Source organism: Rhinopithecus bieti, unplaced genomic scaffold (genome assembly GCF_001698545.2).
Source record: "Rhinopithecus bieti isolate Rb0 unplaced genomic scaffold, ASM169854v2 scaffold_65226, whole genome shotgun sequence".
NCBI classification, from domain to species: domain Eukaryota; kingdom Metazoa; phylum Chordata; class Mammalia; order Primates; family Cercopithecidae; genus Rhinopithecus; species Rhinopithecus bieti.
The window spans coordinates 1,544,782-1,562,907 of record NW_016825767.1 but is presented as its reverse complement, the minus strand read 5'-3'; the positions used below and the strand labels follow the sequence as shown (position 1 = coordinate 1,562,907).

Below are 18,126 nucleotides of genomic sequence, written 5' to 3'. Positions count from 1 at the left end.
ACTATAGAAGTGACACTATTGGCAAATGGCACAAAAGGCCTCAAGAGCTGGGCCCTTTGGCCTCAAGCTCAGTGCTTTTTGCACTTCATCTCTGCCTGTTTTCTCAGTCCAGCCAGATGCAGCATGTGAACCACAGGGTGTCAGGAGAGAAAAGGGCAATCATGAGAAGGGCTCTCTGCAGAGCTGGGGCTCTGGGCCTGCCCTCGGGTGCCCTTGCCCAGGTTGTCCCTCCAGCCCCTACAGTGGATTTGGACTCTCAACACTTGGTTTTCCCCATAGCCTCAGATCCATCTAGCTCAAATTATTTCTGGTGAAGTGGAAACTACAAGGGCTCCGTAGAAGATCAGGGTAAAAGTCACATCCATGTCTTAGTCTGCACTGAAAGTGTGGGGTCTGGAACCAAGAAGGTAACAGGCAGCTTGGTATTCTCAGATCTGTCCTCCCCAAGAATGCTGCATTTCTCTCTGGGCACTGGTTTTAAAGAGGACATTGATGGGTTGCAAAGTGATGAACAGAGAACAGCAAGAGGTGAAAGCACACAGTCACCCAGAGCTCCTCCCAGGCTTCGTCTCCTCCCTTAGCGCTCTCCTGACCACCCCCCTACCCTACTCCCTGGCCTCCTTCCTTGTCACTCTATCACAGCACCCTGTTCTTTTCCTTTCTTTTTTTTTTTTTTTTTTTTTTTTTTATTTTGACGAGACAGAGTCTCACTCTGTAAACAGGCTGGACATGATCTCGGTTCACTGAAACCTCCACCTCCCAGGTTCAAGCAATTCTCCTGCCTCAACCTCCCAAATACCTGAGATTACAGGTGCCTGCCACCATGCCTGGCTAATTTTTGTAATTTTTTTTTTTTAAAGTGGAAACAGGTGTTTCACCATGTTGGCCAGGCTGCTCAAACTCCTGACCTCAGGTGATCTGCCCACCTCGGCCTCTCAAAGTGCTGGGATTACAGGTGTGAGCCACCATGCCTGGCCTCCTTTCCAACTCTTATCACAAGTTACAATCAAACATTTATTCCTTTGCTTAGTGTTTACACTTTGTCTTCTCAATTGTTTGTAAGCTTTGGTTCAGAAGAGACCATACTGGTTTTGCCCAACACCACAGCCCCTGCACCTTCCCCAGCATCTGGCAGATGGTTGGATTTCAGCTGCTGAATGAACAACGGATGCATGAGTGCATGATGGATGGATGGATAAGTTCATGGGTGCGACCATGTGTAGGATGGTGGTGATGCCCAGGTGGGAGGAGAGATGATTCGAGGTGGAGTCCATGAGAACTAGACCCCAAATGGAGACTTTCTTTATGTCTCACCCCCAGTCTCAAATTGGTTCATAGAAGCTTTAGAAGGAAGATTTTCACACTGAGCTTTCACACATGGAAGAGCTATTTAAAAGTGAAGTGAACCGCAATAGCAGTAATTATTTCTCTGTTTCTGGAGGTGTTCCAGAACCAGCTAGATGATCTCCTGCCAGGAGTGCTATGGGGTTGGGAGGAGATCCCTGCATAAAAAGCGTTTGGTCCCAATGGCGTCTTGGGATGCTTCCTGCTCTCTGATTCCAGGTGCGCTCTCTTCTGTTGAGATGGAAGCAGCATTTGTATCCTTTGCTTGTTTTCTTTTATTCCCCTAAATATGCTGTTAACTGATATGTTTCTCTGCTCTGCTTTCTTCCTCTGGGAATATAGATGAGGTCTTGTCCGAAAACTTTCTGGACTATAAGAACCGTGGAGTCAATGGTTCTCATCGGGGCCAGATCATCTGGAAGATTGATGCCAGCTCGTACTTTGTGGAACGTGAGTATCTTTACCATTCTTGTGGCTTGGCAGACATGGATGAAGCAGAATTCAACTGTTTCATTATTTGTTCTGCTGCACTGCCTCCACTAGGAAATGGGCCCTCTAAAAAAGAGGTGTAGATTTAAAGAGATCCTTAAAAATATGTTCAGTAGTGAGTGGTGAGGTCTAGGGCCGTTGGGTAAAAGTCACCCAACCAGCCCAGAGGGCTGCCCCTTTAATACCAAGGAAGAGTTGGTTCCTATACATAAGCCCCTGGACTTGGGACCCTTTGGCTCAGGTCCCTTAACTTTCACTCCATAACTCCTCCGGGGACGTCTCCAATGTAGCCACAGTTAGATCAGGTCTTCTCAACAGGCATCCTGCCCTCCAGTTCTGCCTTTGCTTGACCCAGTCCTTCAAGGCTTCCTGCCCATGGTGCCAGTCTGTCAGTGATTTTCCACATTTTGCTCTGACCTTTGGCTCTAGCCACAGCTCCTCTGGAGGGCTGTGAGACATTGGTACTGCCATCATATTTCTTTGATTTTTAATCTACTGACATTTTTGGATGTATAAACTTGCTGTCATGTATCTTATGTATATGTTTTCTTTTTTTTTTTTTTTTTTTGAGACGGAGTCTCACTCTGTCGCCCAGGCTGGAGTGCAGTGGCCGGATCTCAGCTCACTGCAAGCTCCGCCTCCCGGGTTTACGCCATTCTCCTGCCTCAGTCTCCTGAGTAGCTGGGACTACAGGCGCCGCCACCTCGCCCGGCTAGTTTTTTTTTTTTTTTTTGTATTTTTTTTTAGTAGAGACGGGGTTTCACTGTGTTAGCCAGGATGGTCTCGATCTCCTGACCTTGTGATCCGCCCGTCTCGGCCTCCCAAATTGCTGGGATTACAGGCTTGAGCCACCGTGCCCAGCTATGTATATGTTTTCTAAAATTTTCTTCTGCCTTTGAAAATAAATCATTATCAGAGTTATGGCAGGCTTTTTTCATGGCTCCCCATACTGGTGTATTTCTTATTGCATGAGGAAATACCTAGATGGGCTTCATGTATAGGTATTTCCTACATACGAAGCTCAGATTATGGGCTTGACATTTGCCAGTTGAGGAAATGCACAGCTTACCTTCAGTCCACAGCTGCTTCTCCTCCACTTGGGTATGGAGTGATTTCATGGACAAACTTCTTCATGCACTTTCTGGTTCTTAGCAGATGTTCATTCAATGTGGCATGTCAGAAAGGAAATGGAGTGGTCTGTTATTCCAGCTATCCAGTTCTCAGAGGAAAAGGTGCATGGCTAGGAATCTGAAGTTATCCATTGGCATTTAACTTGTGGTCCAAGAAAAACTATATCCTCAAGTATATTTTGCTTTCATTTTCATTCACTTTTTTATTTTCATTCACTCCCTTGACAAATGTTTTTGTAAGACCTACTATATTCCAAGGACTACAGATGTGAAGATGAAAGTCCTGGTGTCGGTCTTTGAAGAAACTTATGGTATCTCTGCTCCCAGCAATGACACCAATAGCTCTTTTTTGTGTTGGCTCATGCAGAATGAATAAACAATGAGGAATTTTTTATGCTATCAGGGTGTAGAGGGAACATGATTTTAGAAGATATGGTTTCTGGCTCTTGTATTTGAGATTGGCATCATAAAACTCCCAGCAAGAGAATTTCTTTTCTCTTTTTTGAGACAGAGTTCTGTTCTTGTGGCCCAGGCTGGAGTGCAATGGCACGATCTCGGCTCACTGCAGCCTCTGCCTCCCAGGTTCAAGGGATTCTCCTGACTCAGCCTCCCAAGTAGCTGGGATTACAGGCACCCGCCACAATTTTTTGTATTTTTAGTAGAGACGGGGTTTCAGAATGTTAGCCAGGCTGGTCTCGAACCCCTGACCTCAGGCAATCCACCTGCCTCGGCCTCCCAAAGTGCTGGGATTACAGGCGTGAGCCACCGCACCTGGCCAGAATTTCTTTTCTTTACTTATCTCCCTGGCTCTGGCTTTTCTCCTCTCTAATCCATGCCAGGAAAAATCCCTTAAACCCAGTTCTGCTACCATCTGCCCCAAAGCTCCATGGCTCCTCTTTCCTACTGCATCAGCTGCAATCTCTCTGCTTAGCTGGCAAGCCCCAACATAAACTCACCCTCAGCCCACAGCCCTACTTCTCCATCCTCCCCAGCAGACACCCTTCACCCTAGTCATGCTGACCTCTCCCATTACCCAACAAATAGCATCATTCAGCATAGGAAATATGGGCTTGTTTGGGGTGTAAAGATGGCTACAGCAAGTGGTACCTAATATAAACCTCCTAAATTTCAATAAGAATGGAAAGGATAAAACTTGCATGAGTAATGATTGTTAGACATAACAATCAAATGTGTACACAAACCTACAATGGAAGTTTGGTAAGAGAGGTTTTTCTTTCTTACTATGCACCCACTTTTTCCCTTTGGGTTCTAATTAATTGAGAAATAGACATAAGAACCCATTTTAAGGTCACAGTAAAGTAGCAGTTCTCAATGGTGCTGGCACAAACACAACCTGCAAGTTTTTATCTTTTTAAGTCAGGAAGATAAATATTGAGTAAGAGGAAATCTCTGGATGGTAATTTCAATATACCTGACTCAGTCTCAAGGGGCAGTGACCATATCCCATAAAGCCACATCCCTTCTACACTTTGATACTATATGATTTCCTGACTATCTCCTCATTTGCATGAGCCAACACACCAAAAAGGGAGAATTCGTGTTATAAATTAATCCAGCCCTAGTGCCATTCCCTTCAAGGCAATTTTTAAAGATTTCTGTAACATATAGAGAGCATTTATTGTATATTTATTCCAAATAACCGTTTCACATAATTGTCTTCATGGGCAGTATGAAAACACACTTTAAATATCACTAGAAAGACATCATAGGCCGGGCATGGTAGCTCACACCTGTAATCCCAGCTTTGGGAGGCCAGGGCAGGCAGATTGCTTGAGCCCAGGAGTTCAAGACTAGCCTGGGAAACATGGCAAAACCCCACCTCTACAAAAAACTAGCCACATATGATGATGTGTGCCTGTAGTCCCAGCTACTTGGGAGGCTGAGGTGGGACCATCACCTGTACCCAGGAAGTTGAGGCTGCAGTGAGCTATGATAGCACCACTAAACTCCAGCCTGGGCGACAGGGTGAGACCCTGTCTCATAAAACAAAAACAACAACAACAAAAATACTTTATAATATAAAATCAGCTCTTTATAGTACAGAAATATCGGCATAATTGAATGAAAGCATATTCAAACTTGGTCAAGTAGCAGCATCCTATAAAAACAAATGGCTTGACCGTGAGCCGTGACTCATGCCTGTAATCCCAGCACTTTGGGAGGCCTAGGCGGGCGGATCACTTGAGGTTAGAAGTTCAACCTAGCGTTTCACTCTGGCCAACATGGTGAAACCCCGTCTCTACTAAAACTACAAAAATTAGCCAGGCATGGTGGTGTGTGCCTGTAGTCCCAGCTACTCGAGAGGCTAAGGCAGGAGAATCACTTGAACCAGGGAGTCGCAGGTTGCAGTGAGCCGAGATCACGCCATTGCACTCCAGCCTGGGCAACAAGAGTGAAACTCTGTCTCAAAAAAAAAAAAAAAAAGGCTTGCAGAAGGCATATTCCAAATAACTGAAAATTGAACACTTTAGATAATGACATTGTAAAAACGTTGTTGTGCAGACTTGAGAAGATGCCAGTCCTCAATATACCTGTTGGACTAGCAATGTCCCAGTGTTTTGGGAATATCAACAAAAGTGACATGGGAAAGGCAGGTATTTACATTTTGCAAATATATCAAACTAATGTAGTATAATTTGTCAAAAAGTAAAAATTTATCAAGACAAAGCTTGAGTTTGCAAATGATTAGAGTATTAACTCAAGGCACATATATTAATATAAATACAATAAAATGCTATAATGAATTATAGCTTTAGGAGTCTGAATGCATTAAAATTGTATATAAGATGCTATATAAATTTATATGTTATGTGAAATAATGAGCGTTTTAAAAAATGTATGATTGAGAGGTGCCAAATTAACAAGTAGGGAGAGATTGGGTCAACGAAACGTTCTGATACGGCTATCCTTCCCTAACACATCCAAGCATTAAAGCCCTCTTGCTATAATAAAAATGCAGAATCCCAGATATGATCCAAAGGGTTACAGAAGCTTCTGTTATGAACTAAAAATAAGACTCTTTGCAGTCTCCCGGCAGTAATAAACACAATTAATCTAATTGGTAAATTATACTCTCTTAAAATTAAAAATAATTTTGTAAACATTAAACATTGGCCAGATTTTAAACATCGAAGTACAACAGAAGGTCATTCTTTCTACCTGGGGATTCGATCAACATAATAAAATAAAATGAGGTGTTCCTTTTATTTTGGCGTTTATGTTTCCCTTTATTTTTTCCTTTTGTTATTTCTTTTTTATGAGAGTGGAGGTATACTGCAGATGACCTGAAGTCTACAGTGTTCTAACAGCACTTTTCTTCGGGGATAATGATTCAATTAGAAGTAGGTAATTGCTATTGATTTGTACAATTTTTAATGGTCTGACTAAATCAGATTTTGAAAGTACCATCAAATTAGGAATATTTTAAACAAATATTTTCTACATTCTCCAAGGAGTAACATACCTGATAAAAATACTAAAGAAAAAAAACCTGAATCGTTTCTTATTCTCTGGCATAATTTTTCTCTAGGGGGCACCTGCCTATTTGACTGTAGTATCAATGTCTATAACATGAGAACTGTAAAGATACAAACTTTAACACTGACAGAAGACAGAACTGGTGAAATTTTAAGTTGACCCATCCTATAAAATCATATGATACTGTATTATTGTAGTAACTCAATTATCATTTTTTAATACATGCATTTGAGCTCTGCTGGCCCGTTCGAACCTTCAGAGGGAGCTAGCACAGTCATTGTTCATTGTGTACTTTGTCAGAGTCCTTCCAAATCAGGGCTTGGATTGCTCCAGAACACTGAGATGAGGTGATCCTGAAAAGAGGGTATCCTGCCTTGATCCCTGGTCCAGATCTGCTCTGTGTACCTCCCTGTTCATCCAGTTTTAGTAGGAAGAACTGGGCAGTGTGTCTGGAGTGACCTCTGCTTACAGCAAAAAGAGACCACTGCCAAAGGGGCTGCCCTTCTCCCCCGCCCTTGTGTTGTTGTCACTGTCGTGGGCACCACCTCTTCACAGCTGTCCAGGCATAAACGAGAAATCTGGAGTCAATTTCAACCTCTGTGCCTTGCCCTAGTGTCCTGCCCCCGCCAGTCAGCACCACTCATCCCGGATCCCATCCCACCTCCACGGTCAGTCTCAGGCTCAGCCCATCTCTCCCCTCCCTTCCTCGTGTGGAAACCTGGCTGGATGCACACCTAGATTGCTGCCTGCTGTGGTCTCATCATTCCCTGCACCCATCAGAAGAATGCCCCTCAACCTTTTTAGCACATCATTTTCAAATCCTTTTCCATATGCCATCATCAGTCTCAGTCCATTCAGGACTATAACAAAATACCTTACACTGGGTAATTCATAAGTAATAGAAATTTATTTCTCACATTTCTAAAGGCTGGGAAGTCCATGATCACAGTGCCAACAGATTCCGCTTCTGCTGAGGGCCTGCTCAGCTTCAAAGACGGTGCCCTCTTGCTGTGTCTACATAGGACCAAAGGGGCCAAAGGGGCTGGCACACCCCTTCAACCTCTCTTACAAGGGCATTCATCCCATTTAAATCATCATCCCATATTTTAAAAACACACAGGGGCTCCTGATTATACATAACAGAAAATCTAAGCAGGCGATCTTACTGTCAGTTTGTAATGACTCCCCCTGGACCACGGTGAGGTGAGCCTCACACAGGTAGGAGCTGTCGGGATCTGCCTCCTTACTCTGGGCTTCAGACAGTGGCTTCTAAGCCAGAGGTAGCATGATGGCCACGGCGAGTTGGGGCTCAACCTCATGCCCAGGGAGGCCCTCTGGACTCTGAGATTCTGTTTCTTCATCTATAAGATGAAAGTGATGCACATCCCCCACAGGGCGTCCCCGTGAAGATGACCTGAAAAAGCTCAGGAGAAGTGCCCAGCCATGTATCTGGGCCAGCAAGAGCTCAGTCAACACCAGACCCTCTGCCATAATCACAGAGCTGTGAATTAGGAATCACAGGTGTTGTTCTGAGAGGAAACAGGGCAGGAACGTACATCCAGCTTTTATCTCTGCTCTGGAAATGGACATATTGGTGCCTTGGTGAGAATTGAGACATGAATGGCTTTATGCTGAGAGTTTTCTGTGGGGAAACCCTCTGCAGCCAAAGCTGGAGACCAAAGGGCACTGGAGGAAAAGCAGGGCTCCAGGGGAGCCAGCCGCCTTCTCTTCCTTGACATTCTGGAGCAATGTTTCCCTGCGGCGGTACAGCCAGAGCCAGAGCAAGCTCGCTGGGACCAGAGGCACCGGCACCAAGATTAGATACAGGGGCTTCATCAGGCTACAGTCCAGATGGTTAAGGTGACATGTTGTTAGAGCCTTTTATTTGAACTTGGGCATGTTTTCACCAGGACTGCTCTGCCTTTAAAGCCAGCGTGGCTAAGGACTGCACCGCAGGCTGCCATTTTCAATCACTGTTGTGTTATTTCCAAGGACATGTCTCAATTTGTGCTACAATAAATATTTGGGCCATAGGCGCTAAGCCCTTAAGAAGGTTAAGTCTACATGGGGAGACTGAACCCAATCTGTGCAACGTAAAGGTGTGATCATTGCACTGCTTCACAGGTTTTCTGTTAGGAAAAAGTATGACTCCATATACATATCTGCAAGATAATAGGCATATTTATATTGTTGTGCCATCTGATTTTTTTATAGAGCTCCCTGGAAACCAAGACTCCCCCCGCCACTGCCCACCCACTTTAGCACTACACTAAAGTGAAATCATGGTTAAAATTGAACTGTGTAACAGTCATGAAGTAATTCGTGTTGCTTATATTCTTACTTGTGTTTCTTAAATTGTAGGAAAAGAATATACAGTTCACAGTGATACTCCTGAGATTCTTTTTCTTCTTTCATCCATGTCCTTTCACCACACAATTAATTTCCCTCCCTGGTGTCCCTACCACCTGAACTTCTCCATAAACCTACCTCTGGTTATACCTCATACTCACGTTGGTCTTCCCTTCCTTATTTCCTTCCAGTTTTGCTTTAAAATCCCAAAAGAATTTATCTTGCTAGAGAGGCATCCCCTGGGTAGAGGAAGGAGTCCAAGCTACCAAGTCCATAATCAGGCACTCTCTAGCAGCCCAGAGTGAAAGGGCTGGAAATATTCATATAGTGATAATTCTGTCCCTTTGAGGTTATCATGCATCATGTGATATCATATATTAGATATTAGACATCCTGTGTGCTAATGGGATATAGAAAGAACATAATAGTGATTAAAGAGCAAGATTAAAGGCACAGCAGGGTGGAGCTGAGAAGTACAGGAAAGATAAGTGCTTAGACTTTATGTAGTCTATGAGCCATTTATATTATTTTTTTTCGTCTTTTTTTTAGTTTTAGGATGACATGATAAAACGGATTTGGGGCCAGGCATAGTGGCTCACATCTATAATTGCAGCATTTTGGGAGGAAGAAAGGTGGGAGGATCACTAGAGCCCAGGAGCTCAAGACCAGCCTGGACAACAAAGTGAGACCCCATCTCTACAAAAAATAAAATTTTAAAATTATTAGCTCTGTTTGGTGGCATGCACCAGTAGACCCAGCTACTTGGGAAGCTGAGGTGGGAGAATCACTTGAGCTGGAGAGGTCTGTAGTATAACCTGAGCTATGGAGCAAGACCTTGTCTCAAATTTAAAAAAATAAGTAAATAAATGTGGGTTTGTGACTATTCGTGCAAGACAACTTCAGGGAAACATATCCACCTTCAGCGATCCGAGCCAAGGCTTGCAACATGGGACACAGAAGAAGCAGAGAACTAGAGGGGCTGCGGTTGCGGCTGGTCCCTGTCTGAACTGCATGGGGCTGCCAGAGGCCAAGCTGACTGAACGCGGCCAATGAGACAATGGTGTGTGGCGGTGGAGGGCCCGATTCACGTGGGAAGACAAGATGCAGGCATGCAGTCCCTCCTCAGTGCATCAAGGATTCCATTGCATCTGGGGGACATCAAAATTGACCTGCAGTCCATGGAGGTCTCAGTCCTTCAGATTAAATAACAAAGCACGACTGAGCATTATTACAGAAAACAGCCAGAAAGATATAACCAGAACATTCCATTCAGATTCGCAGCAATACAAAACGATGGTGCCGGCTTTCAATCAGATACATGTCAGATCTTCCCAATGAGAAGAAAACCCTCAATTGACATAAATAAAAGGTCAAGGCCTATAACCCAAAGTCAGACTTTTCTGGATTAACCTTGAGTTGCCAAGTCGGTGTGAGAACATAACAGATACAGCTGCCTCTCTGAGCCCTATTGTGCTGGAGGCCTGCTGGGGACAGTGCTGGTCTCCAGGGGCTCAGATCTAGACATGCAGGCTCCATCCCTGCATGCTGAGATTCTGGCATTACTCTAGGGAGACAAGCATGCATTTCTTTTTGTGCCTTGTGTGAAATAGTATGAGGAGGAGCCCTAGCCTGACCTTGGCTAATACCTAATCACCTCCAAGTTACAGGAACTAGGCCAGTGAGAAGGAAGGTCTGGACTCAGGGTCAAGTGGCATACAGGGGTGGGAAGGGGTGAGGCTGGGGTGGGTGAGACAGAATTGGAAAAGAAACATTCCAGGGAAGGAGCCCAGGGTCAGAGGTTCTAGGCAGTTTGGACATATGCATGCAGAGCATGCAGAGCTATACAAATGCTTTAAGTAGAAAAAGCATTCTGATTAGACTTGCATTCTAGAAATTGCATTCTGGCAGAAGTGTGGAGAGAAGACTGTAAGGTGCTGACATTGGAGGCTTGAGACCACCAAGAAACTATGGCATGAAAACAGGTGAGAAACAAAGAACACCTGGAATGAGAAAGATGGAAGAGGCTGATTCAGAAAGAGGCTTAGGAGGTAAGATCAACATGGCTTGGTGAGGAACTGGATGTGTGCTTGGGGAGAGGAAAGGGGCAGAAGAAGAATCAGCTGCCTCTACAGCACATAATCCAAGACCGAGAGGTCAGAAAGGGGGCGAGTTTGGGGAATGAAGACGCCAAGTTCAGTCTGATGTGTCTGTGGGCTGGAAAGGTGCAACACACAGTTGCCTGGACACGGCGTGCTCAGGAGAAGAACCTGGCTTTGAAACAGAGATGAGAAAGGAACAAGCAAGTGCTGTGTGAAGTGAGGGTGTGAGGACTTTGTGTAGGGGGAGTGTAAAGTAGTGTTTCTCAAAGTGTAGCCTGCTGAAAATTGCAGGAGAGTCCTTTACCCAGGGTGGTTGTAAGAAGTGCAGATTCCACAGGCAAGAGCCTTTCTTTTTAATAAGCATGCCATGCTATTCTGATGTGCCTGTAAATGTGAAGATGACTGATACAGACTGTGAGAAGAGGAGAGTTGAGGATGGAATTCCACCGAGGAGCAAGAGGAAGAAGAACAGAAAGAGAGATCATGGAGTTAGGCATGTTAAGGGTGGCCATAAATTCCTTGACGCTCTTCCTATTGAGAGGCGGGGTCCATGTCGCCTCCCCTGGAGCCTGGGTGGGTGCTGTGACCTGGGCTGATTTCCAAACTAAAGTGCCAACTTCCAGCCTAGGCTTCAAGATATTGGAAGTCCTTCCCTTTTGGGACACTCACTCTTAAAGCCCTGAGACAGCTGGGCTGGGAGAAGCCCTGGCTAGCTATGATCGAGGCTGTGTGACAAGAGCATGCTGGCAGGCCCAGAGCTTCCAGCCATCCCCAACCAGGCAAGAGACCACATCAGACGTTTAGCCCTAGCTGCTGTCAATGGCAACAGCATGTGAGAACCGCAGGAGAGCTGCCATGCTAAGCCCATACCTCACAGAACTTTAAGAGATAATAAGAGGGTGCTGCTGAAGCTGTCAAATTTTTGGTTTGATGATTATACAGCCACAGTAACCGGAGCACCAGGGAAACCATCAAGAGCAAGGCCCTGGAAGTCAAGAGAGGAGAAACCATCAACGGTGTCATCAATATGACCTGCTGAGCGCCACAGAGTCACAGAAGATAACTTGTGGAGGGTGGCCATGTGGGGGCTGTGGGCTTTGTCTAAATAATTCAAGGAGTTGGTGAGAAAGACTGCAGGCCGAAGGGCAGAGTGATTGGTTCATCCTGGTTTGCTGGAACTCTCCTGGTTTGGGCCCTAATAGTTCTGTGTCCCAGGAAAAAGCTCAGGCCTGGACATGCTGGAGTGGTTGGTGACCCTCTGGTGAATCTGCACTGATAAAGAAGAGGCCAGGGGAATACAGTAGTCCTATGGGACACTGGCAATGAGAGTGGCTCTGAGAAGGTAGCCGAATGAGGAATAAAATCAAAGGGAGGTCTTTTAAAGATCAGGGTGGGGCCAGGCACAGTGGCTTACGCCTGTAATCCCAGCACTTTGGGAGGCCGAGGCTGGTGGATCACAAGGTCAGGAGATAGAGACCATCCTGGTTAACACGGTGAAACCCTGTCTCTACTAAAAACATACAAAAACTTAGCCAGGCATGGTGGTCGGCACCTATAGTCCCAGCTACTCGGGAGGCTGAGGCAGGAGAATGGCGTGAACCTGGGAGGCAAAGCTTGCAGTGAGCCAAGATCATGCCACTGCACTCCAGCTTGGGCAACAGAATGAGACTCCATCTCAAAAAAAAAAAAAGATCAGGGTGGGCTTGCACATGTTTGTAGACTGAGTGGAATAGGCCATAAAAATAGAGCCTCTCACTAACTTAGTGCTTACAGGTATCAACGTTCTTGGCAAGGATGTTACCGTGAGGTGGACGTCATCACTGTTGTATCCAGTGAGAAATCTTATTCTCTGAGCATCATGGCAGCTTGCCTAAGGTTCAGAGTGGTAGGTGGTGGAGCTGGGATTTGAGCTCAGGGTTATCTGTTGTGCTTCAGCACCATGGCAGAGCCCACGGGAATGTCAGAGATGTGGGACATTGAAGGGCAGTTTGATGGATTGAAGGCCATGAGGAGTCAGAAGGCAACAGGACCCAGAGAACAGTTATGGGACAGGCCTTTCCTAGAAGCTCTTGACTGGCTAGGGGTGGGATAACCAGAAGTGTGAGTGAGGCAGGTGGCAGGTGCAGGATGGGAACAAAGAGACAGGAAGAAATGTGTTTCTGCTGACCACTCTACAGTGCCCGCTTTCCTAACAAGAAGGGAAATAAGAAGAAGAAATTGGAAGAACTCAGGAGTGATTTTCATCTACACAGATATAGTAGAGTGAAATTGGAACGCTACAAAAATAATATAATAATAGTAAGCTATTTATTTATAGCTTCTCCTCTTCCCCCTCAAAGCCACTCTACACACAAAATGAATCTCTTTTACTCAAAATCACAGACACACAGAGCTGGAACCTCAACCCGGGCTGCTATGTCCCTCTAAAAGCTTCAACAACCCAAGGAAGGGACTGTTAGCCTGTTTTGATCTCTATGAGGTGGGTACAGATCCCCAGGCATGCGCACAGGCCACATTCTCGAAATGGGGCCCTGCTCTAAAGGCCTGTGGCAGGTGGGTGTGGCGAGAAGCCGAATTTGGCAGGCAAGAATGTGGGACAGACAAGGGACACTGACCCAACTAATATTCTGTGTCTGAACCTGCAGCCAGGTGGGTGAGGCAGTGTCTGAAGGGCATGGCAGGCTGATCACCACGGTGTCCAATTACACAGACAGACGCAGCAGATGGGAGTAAAGGTGGCTGCGGTCATTTCAGGAGTGTGGCCTGTGCTCTGGGGAACAGTACATGGGCTGGGGAACAGTACATGGGCTGCAAGGTCCAACCCCTGGGCTGTCGTCTGGGGTAAGCTACTGTCCTGAGTAGAGGAATAACATTAATACCAACAGCTAAACCTCTCTGAGCCCTCCCAATGTACCTGGCATCATGCTGAGAACCTTAAATATATTGTCTCATTTAATCTTTATGGAACCCTAGGTGGCAGATATTTTTATTTTCCCTTTAATGAGAAACCTGAGGCAGAGGAAGATAATGCAACCGGTCCAATAGTCACAGGTAACAAACAAGTGATAGGACTGGGATGGGAACCAAGGCAGCCTGCCTTCAGAGACTGCTCTTTAGCCACTGTGATGTCCTGATAAGACCAAAGTAGGCCAGTAGGGGTCCCATGACTAAGGTAAAGGATTGGTGCAAAATTCTGGTCCTGTGGAGAGCTGCAGTACTGGCTTATCCTCTGGATAGAACTTTGAAGTAGGAGTCATTCCTGGGGGCTTTACCTCCCTGGTATGATAGGCAGGGAAATGTGGGGGCATCAGCAAACACAGACATCACTGGACTATCACACTCTGCCAAAACGGAGATCTGGAAGGAAGGTCAAGGTGGTTTGTATACAGCCTTCCTCATATCCAGATGATCCCAAGTGGGGAGCTCAGTGTGCCTCCTATAAAAAGCTGTAGAGAAAGTCACATTAAAAGAAAAGGCTACACAGGATTTCAATCACTTCCTCACATGTAAATCCAAAATCGCCACCGTTTGGTACATTTGTTACGTATGGATGGATTCCATTTGTGTATGCATTTATAAAAGTATTACTTATTCCCTACAGAAAATTTGGGGAAAAGATCAAAGCAAAAATCATCTATAATTTCAACACCTAGATAACACTTTAGAAGAGTATTTTATTGCTAGTAGCATTTCCCCTTACAGGGCTTAATAAGTATGTATTCAATTATTTAACGAATGAATGAAGCTGGTGCTCAGTATTCCAGTGCAGGAAGCATGAGACTTAGGCTCAAGGACGGCAGCCATTACATCTTCTCTTTCCCATAGATGCCCCTGATCCTAAAACGTTGAGTTTCCCTGCTAGGCGAAGAGACAGGGAAATATGGGCAGAGGGAGGGGGCCAGATGGTCTCCGGGTCAGCCACAGGGAGATAACAGAGTCAACTGACCTATCTACCTTTCCCTTGTAATAAAGAGGTGGCAGAAAGGTACCACTTTTGAAAACAGAGGACTCTGCTCTCTGTCGAACATGGCCGAGTCCACACTGGGAATCTGACCAACCAGTTTAGCAACTCCTCCTCCCTCCATTCGGACTAGGAAACTGATGCTAGAAAAGCAGTGGAAAGGGAGAGTTCTCACTTTTTCCACTTTATTCCCACCTTATACTTCTCTCTTTTAACCTGTTGAGTGTTTCAGCCAAGTCAATGGTTGTGCATAGCCACAGCTGTTTTTGGTGAGGACAGAGATCTGTGGAACTTCAGAAAGTCCTACCTGAACATTATGTGTGCCTTCCTGGGTACTTTCACAGCTTATGTGCACCTTATCTACCTGGGACCAATTCAGAGGTCACTCTCAGGACTTTCTGACATCAGTCAAGATAGGTCTCTAGTCAACTGCAAGGCCATTGTCAAATGGTGCCAACTACATTGTCTGCTCCAGCTTTGAACAACCAGGAAAGCGTTCAGAGTCCAAATAATACAAAAGTATACAAAACCTGTCCCAAACTTTTGTTAATGCAGACTTCTCTGTCTCATGTATCACACTTTCCCAAAATTGTAGAGTCAATATGGTACCCAAGAATATTGAAAAAACCCACCAACACCCACAAAATTTAGACACACACAACCCTTATCCATTGCAGCAGCTGCTAATCTAAGTTTTGTTCCTTCTTTCTAAGCAAAACCAGAGTTTGCAGAACCTGGTCCATATTTATTAGACTTACATTGCTATTGCCAGCTGTGTTACCTGAGGAAAGTGGGCAGACAAAAAGCAGAAAAGAAAAAGGAGAAAGTCATCCTTGTTTTATTGTCATTAGAATGAAAGCCAGTCTCTTCCAGGTTATCCAAGGCTTATGAATTTAAATCCCAAATCAGAGAACTCACCTTAGAGGGGAGAAATTGTAACATTATGCTTCTCATATCCTTTGGGGAAAATACAGTTACAAATAATCCACCCTCTACCAGAGAATGGCATATGAAATACTCTATCTCTATACAAAGTCTGGAAATTTGGACCTATAGACACAGCCTTTTCTTGGAACTTCTGTTCCTTTCTCTCTTTGTATTTACCCTTGAAAAGAAGAGGTTTATTTTACAGTATGAATTTTCTATAACACAGAAGATAAATTTCTGGTGAAAATTAAACCGTTAAAACCTGCCTAACCCTTCAACAATGAAAAGGATAAGTATTAAAAGAATATGATGAAATATTTTTCAGAAGGGGAAGAGTAGATTATGTCAATTCTTTTTAAACAGTCAATAATAGAAGGGAAAAGGCAGAAAGAGTTTAGAAACATGCAGAAAAAAGTAGTTAAAATAATCCACAATTAGGCCTTACCCTTACTGCTAGCCTAATCACCAGCAGTTCCCAAATTAGAGAAAAATACATTTCAGGCAAACTCAATATAAAAAAATTAATATTCAAACAGCAGAACCAGTTAAATGGAAGTCCAGCTGCTTGACACATAATGAAGTGATTATGGTGACCTTACCACCTCACTGCTATAGACTAATCTTTGTGAGTGGGCCCTCCTAATGGAATTAATGCCTTTATAAAAGGAGGAAGAGACATGATTTCTCTCCCTGTGCCATGTGAGAACACAGCAAGAAGGCAGCCATCTGCAAACCAGGAAGAGAGCCCCTCAGCAGAAACCTGATCCACCAGCACCTTGATCTTGAACTTTCCAGCCTTCAGAACTGTGAGAAATAAATGTCTGTAGTTTAAGCAACTCAGTCTGTGGTATTCTTTATAGCAGTCCAAAATTGCTTAGATACTCACAAAACCAATTCTTACAAGATTTCGAATCTTTCTTTTTCTCTTTCTTTCTTTTGCGTTCCTTCCTTCCTTTCCTTTCCTTCATCTCTTTCCTCCCTTCCTCCTTTCCTTTCCTTTCTCCTTTTCTTTTCTTGTTTCTTTCTTCCTTCCTTCCTTTCTTCCTTCCTTCCTTCTCTTTCCTTTTCTTTCATATTTCCTTTCTCCCTTGCCTCCCTTTCTCCCTTCATCTCTTTCTCTCTCTTTCCCCTTCATCTCTCTTTCTCTCTTTATCTCTTTCTCTCTTTATCTTTCTTTCTCTCTCCTTCCTTCCTTTTTTCTTTTTTCTTTCTTTCCCTCTCACCTTCCTTCCTTTCTCTCTTTCTTTCTTTCTTTTTTTTCTTTTCTTCCTCCCTCCCTCCCTCTCTTTCTTTTTTCCTTCCTTTCTTTTCTTTCTCTCTTTCTTTCTTTCTCTCTTTCTTTCTTTCTTTCTGTCTGTCTGTCTGTCTCTCTCTCACTCTGGAGTACAGTGGTGTGATCATACCTCACTGCAGCCTCAAGGGCTCAAGTGATCCTCCTGCCTCAGCCTGCAGAGTAGCTGGGACCACAGGCACACACCACCATTCCCAGCTACTTAAAACTTTTTTTTTAGAGATGACGTCTCACTATGTTATCCAGACTAGTCTCCGGCTCCTGGCCTCTTGTGGTCCTTCACCTCAGTCTCTCAAAGTGCTGGGATTACAGGTGTGAGCCTCCACTCCCAGCCAAGATTGGACTTTTGAAAGAAAATCCAGCCTCCTTCTCAGGACTCTGTGCAGACCATGACTTTTTTTTTTTTTTTTTCTTGTTTATTTTCTCTTATTTCATTTTAAATTTAGGGAGCACATGGCTTGTTTGTTATAAGAGTATTACATGCATAATAATGAGGATTGGGCTTCTAATCTACCCATCACCCAAATATTGAACATCAAACTCAATAAGTAATTTTTCAACCTGTATCCCTCTCCTAACCTCCCCACTTTTGGGGTCCCCAGTCTATTATCTCCATCTTTATGCTCATGTGTACCCATTGTTTATCTCTCCTACAAATTAAAACATGTGATGCTTGATTTTCTGTTTCTGAGTTAGTTCACTGAAGATAATGGCCTTCAGCTCCATCCACGTTGCTGCAAAGGACATGATTTTATGTTTTATGTCTGTGTAGTATTCCATGGTGTATATATATGTTTTATTTATCCAATCAACTATTGGTGACACTTAGGTTGGTTCCATGACTTTGCTATTGTGAATAGTGCCGCAATAAACATAGGAGTGCAGATGTCTTTTTAATTAATGATTTCTTTTCCTTTGGGTAGGTACCTAGTAGTGGGTTTGCTGGATTTAATAGTAATTCTATTTTTAGTTATTTGGAATATCTCCATATTGTTTTCCATAGAGGCTGAACTAATTTATACTCCCACCAAAAGTATA

At 44.3% G+C, this 18,126-nt stretch overlaps 1 protein-coding gene across 1 annotated transcript in view; it reads left to right on the top strand.

Annotated features, from left to right (window-relative positions):
• The window catches only part of LOC108522727 (E3 ubiquitin-protein ligase HECW1-like), a 267,461-nt gene that overhangs the window by 213,124 nt on the left and 36,211 nt on the right, over positions 1-18,126 (top strand). Inside the window, exon 4 of the mRNA XM_017863105.1 lies at positions 1,687-1,794. Coding sequence (XP_017718594.1) covers positions 1,687-1,794 — 108 coding nt within the window. The remainder of the gene's footprint in view (positions 1-1,686; positions 1,795-18,126) is intronic.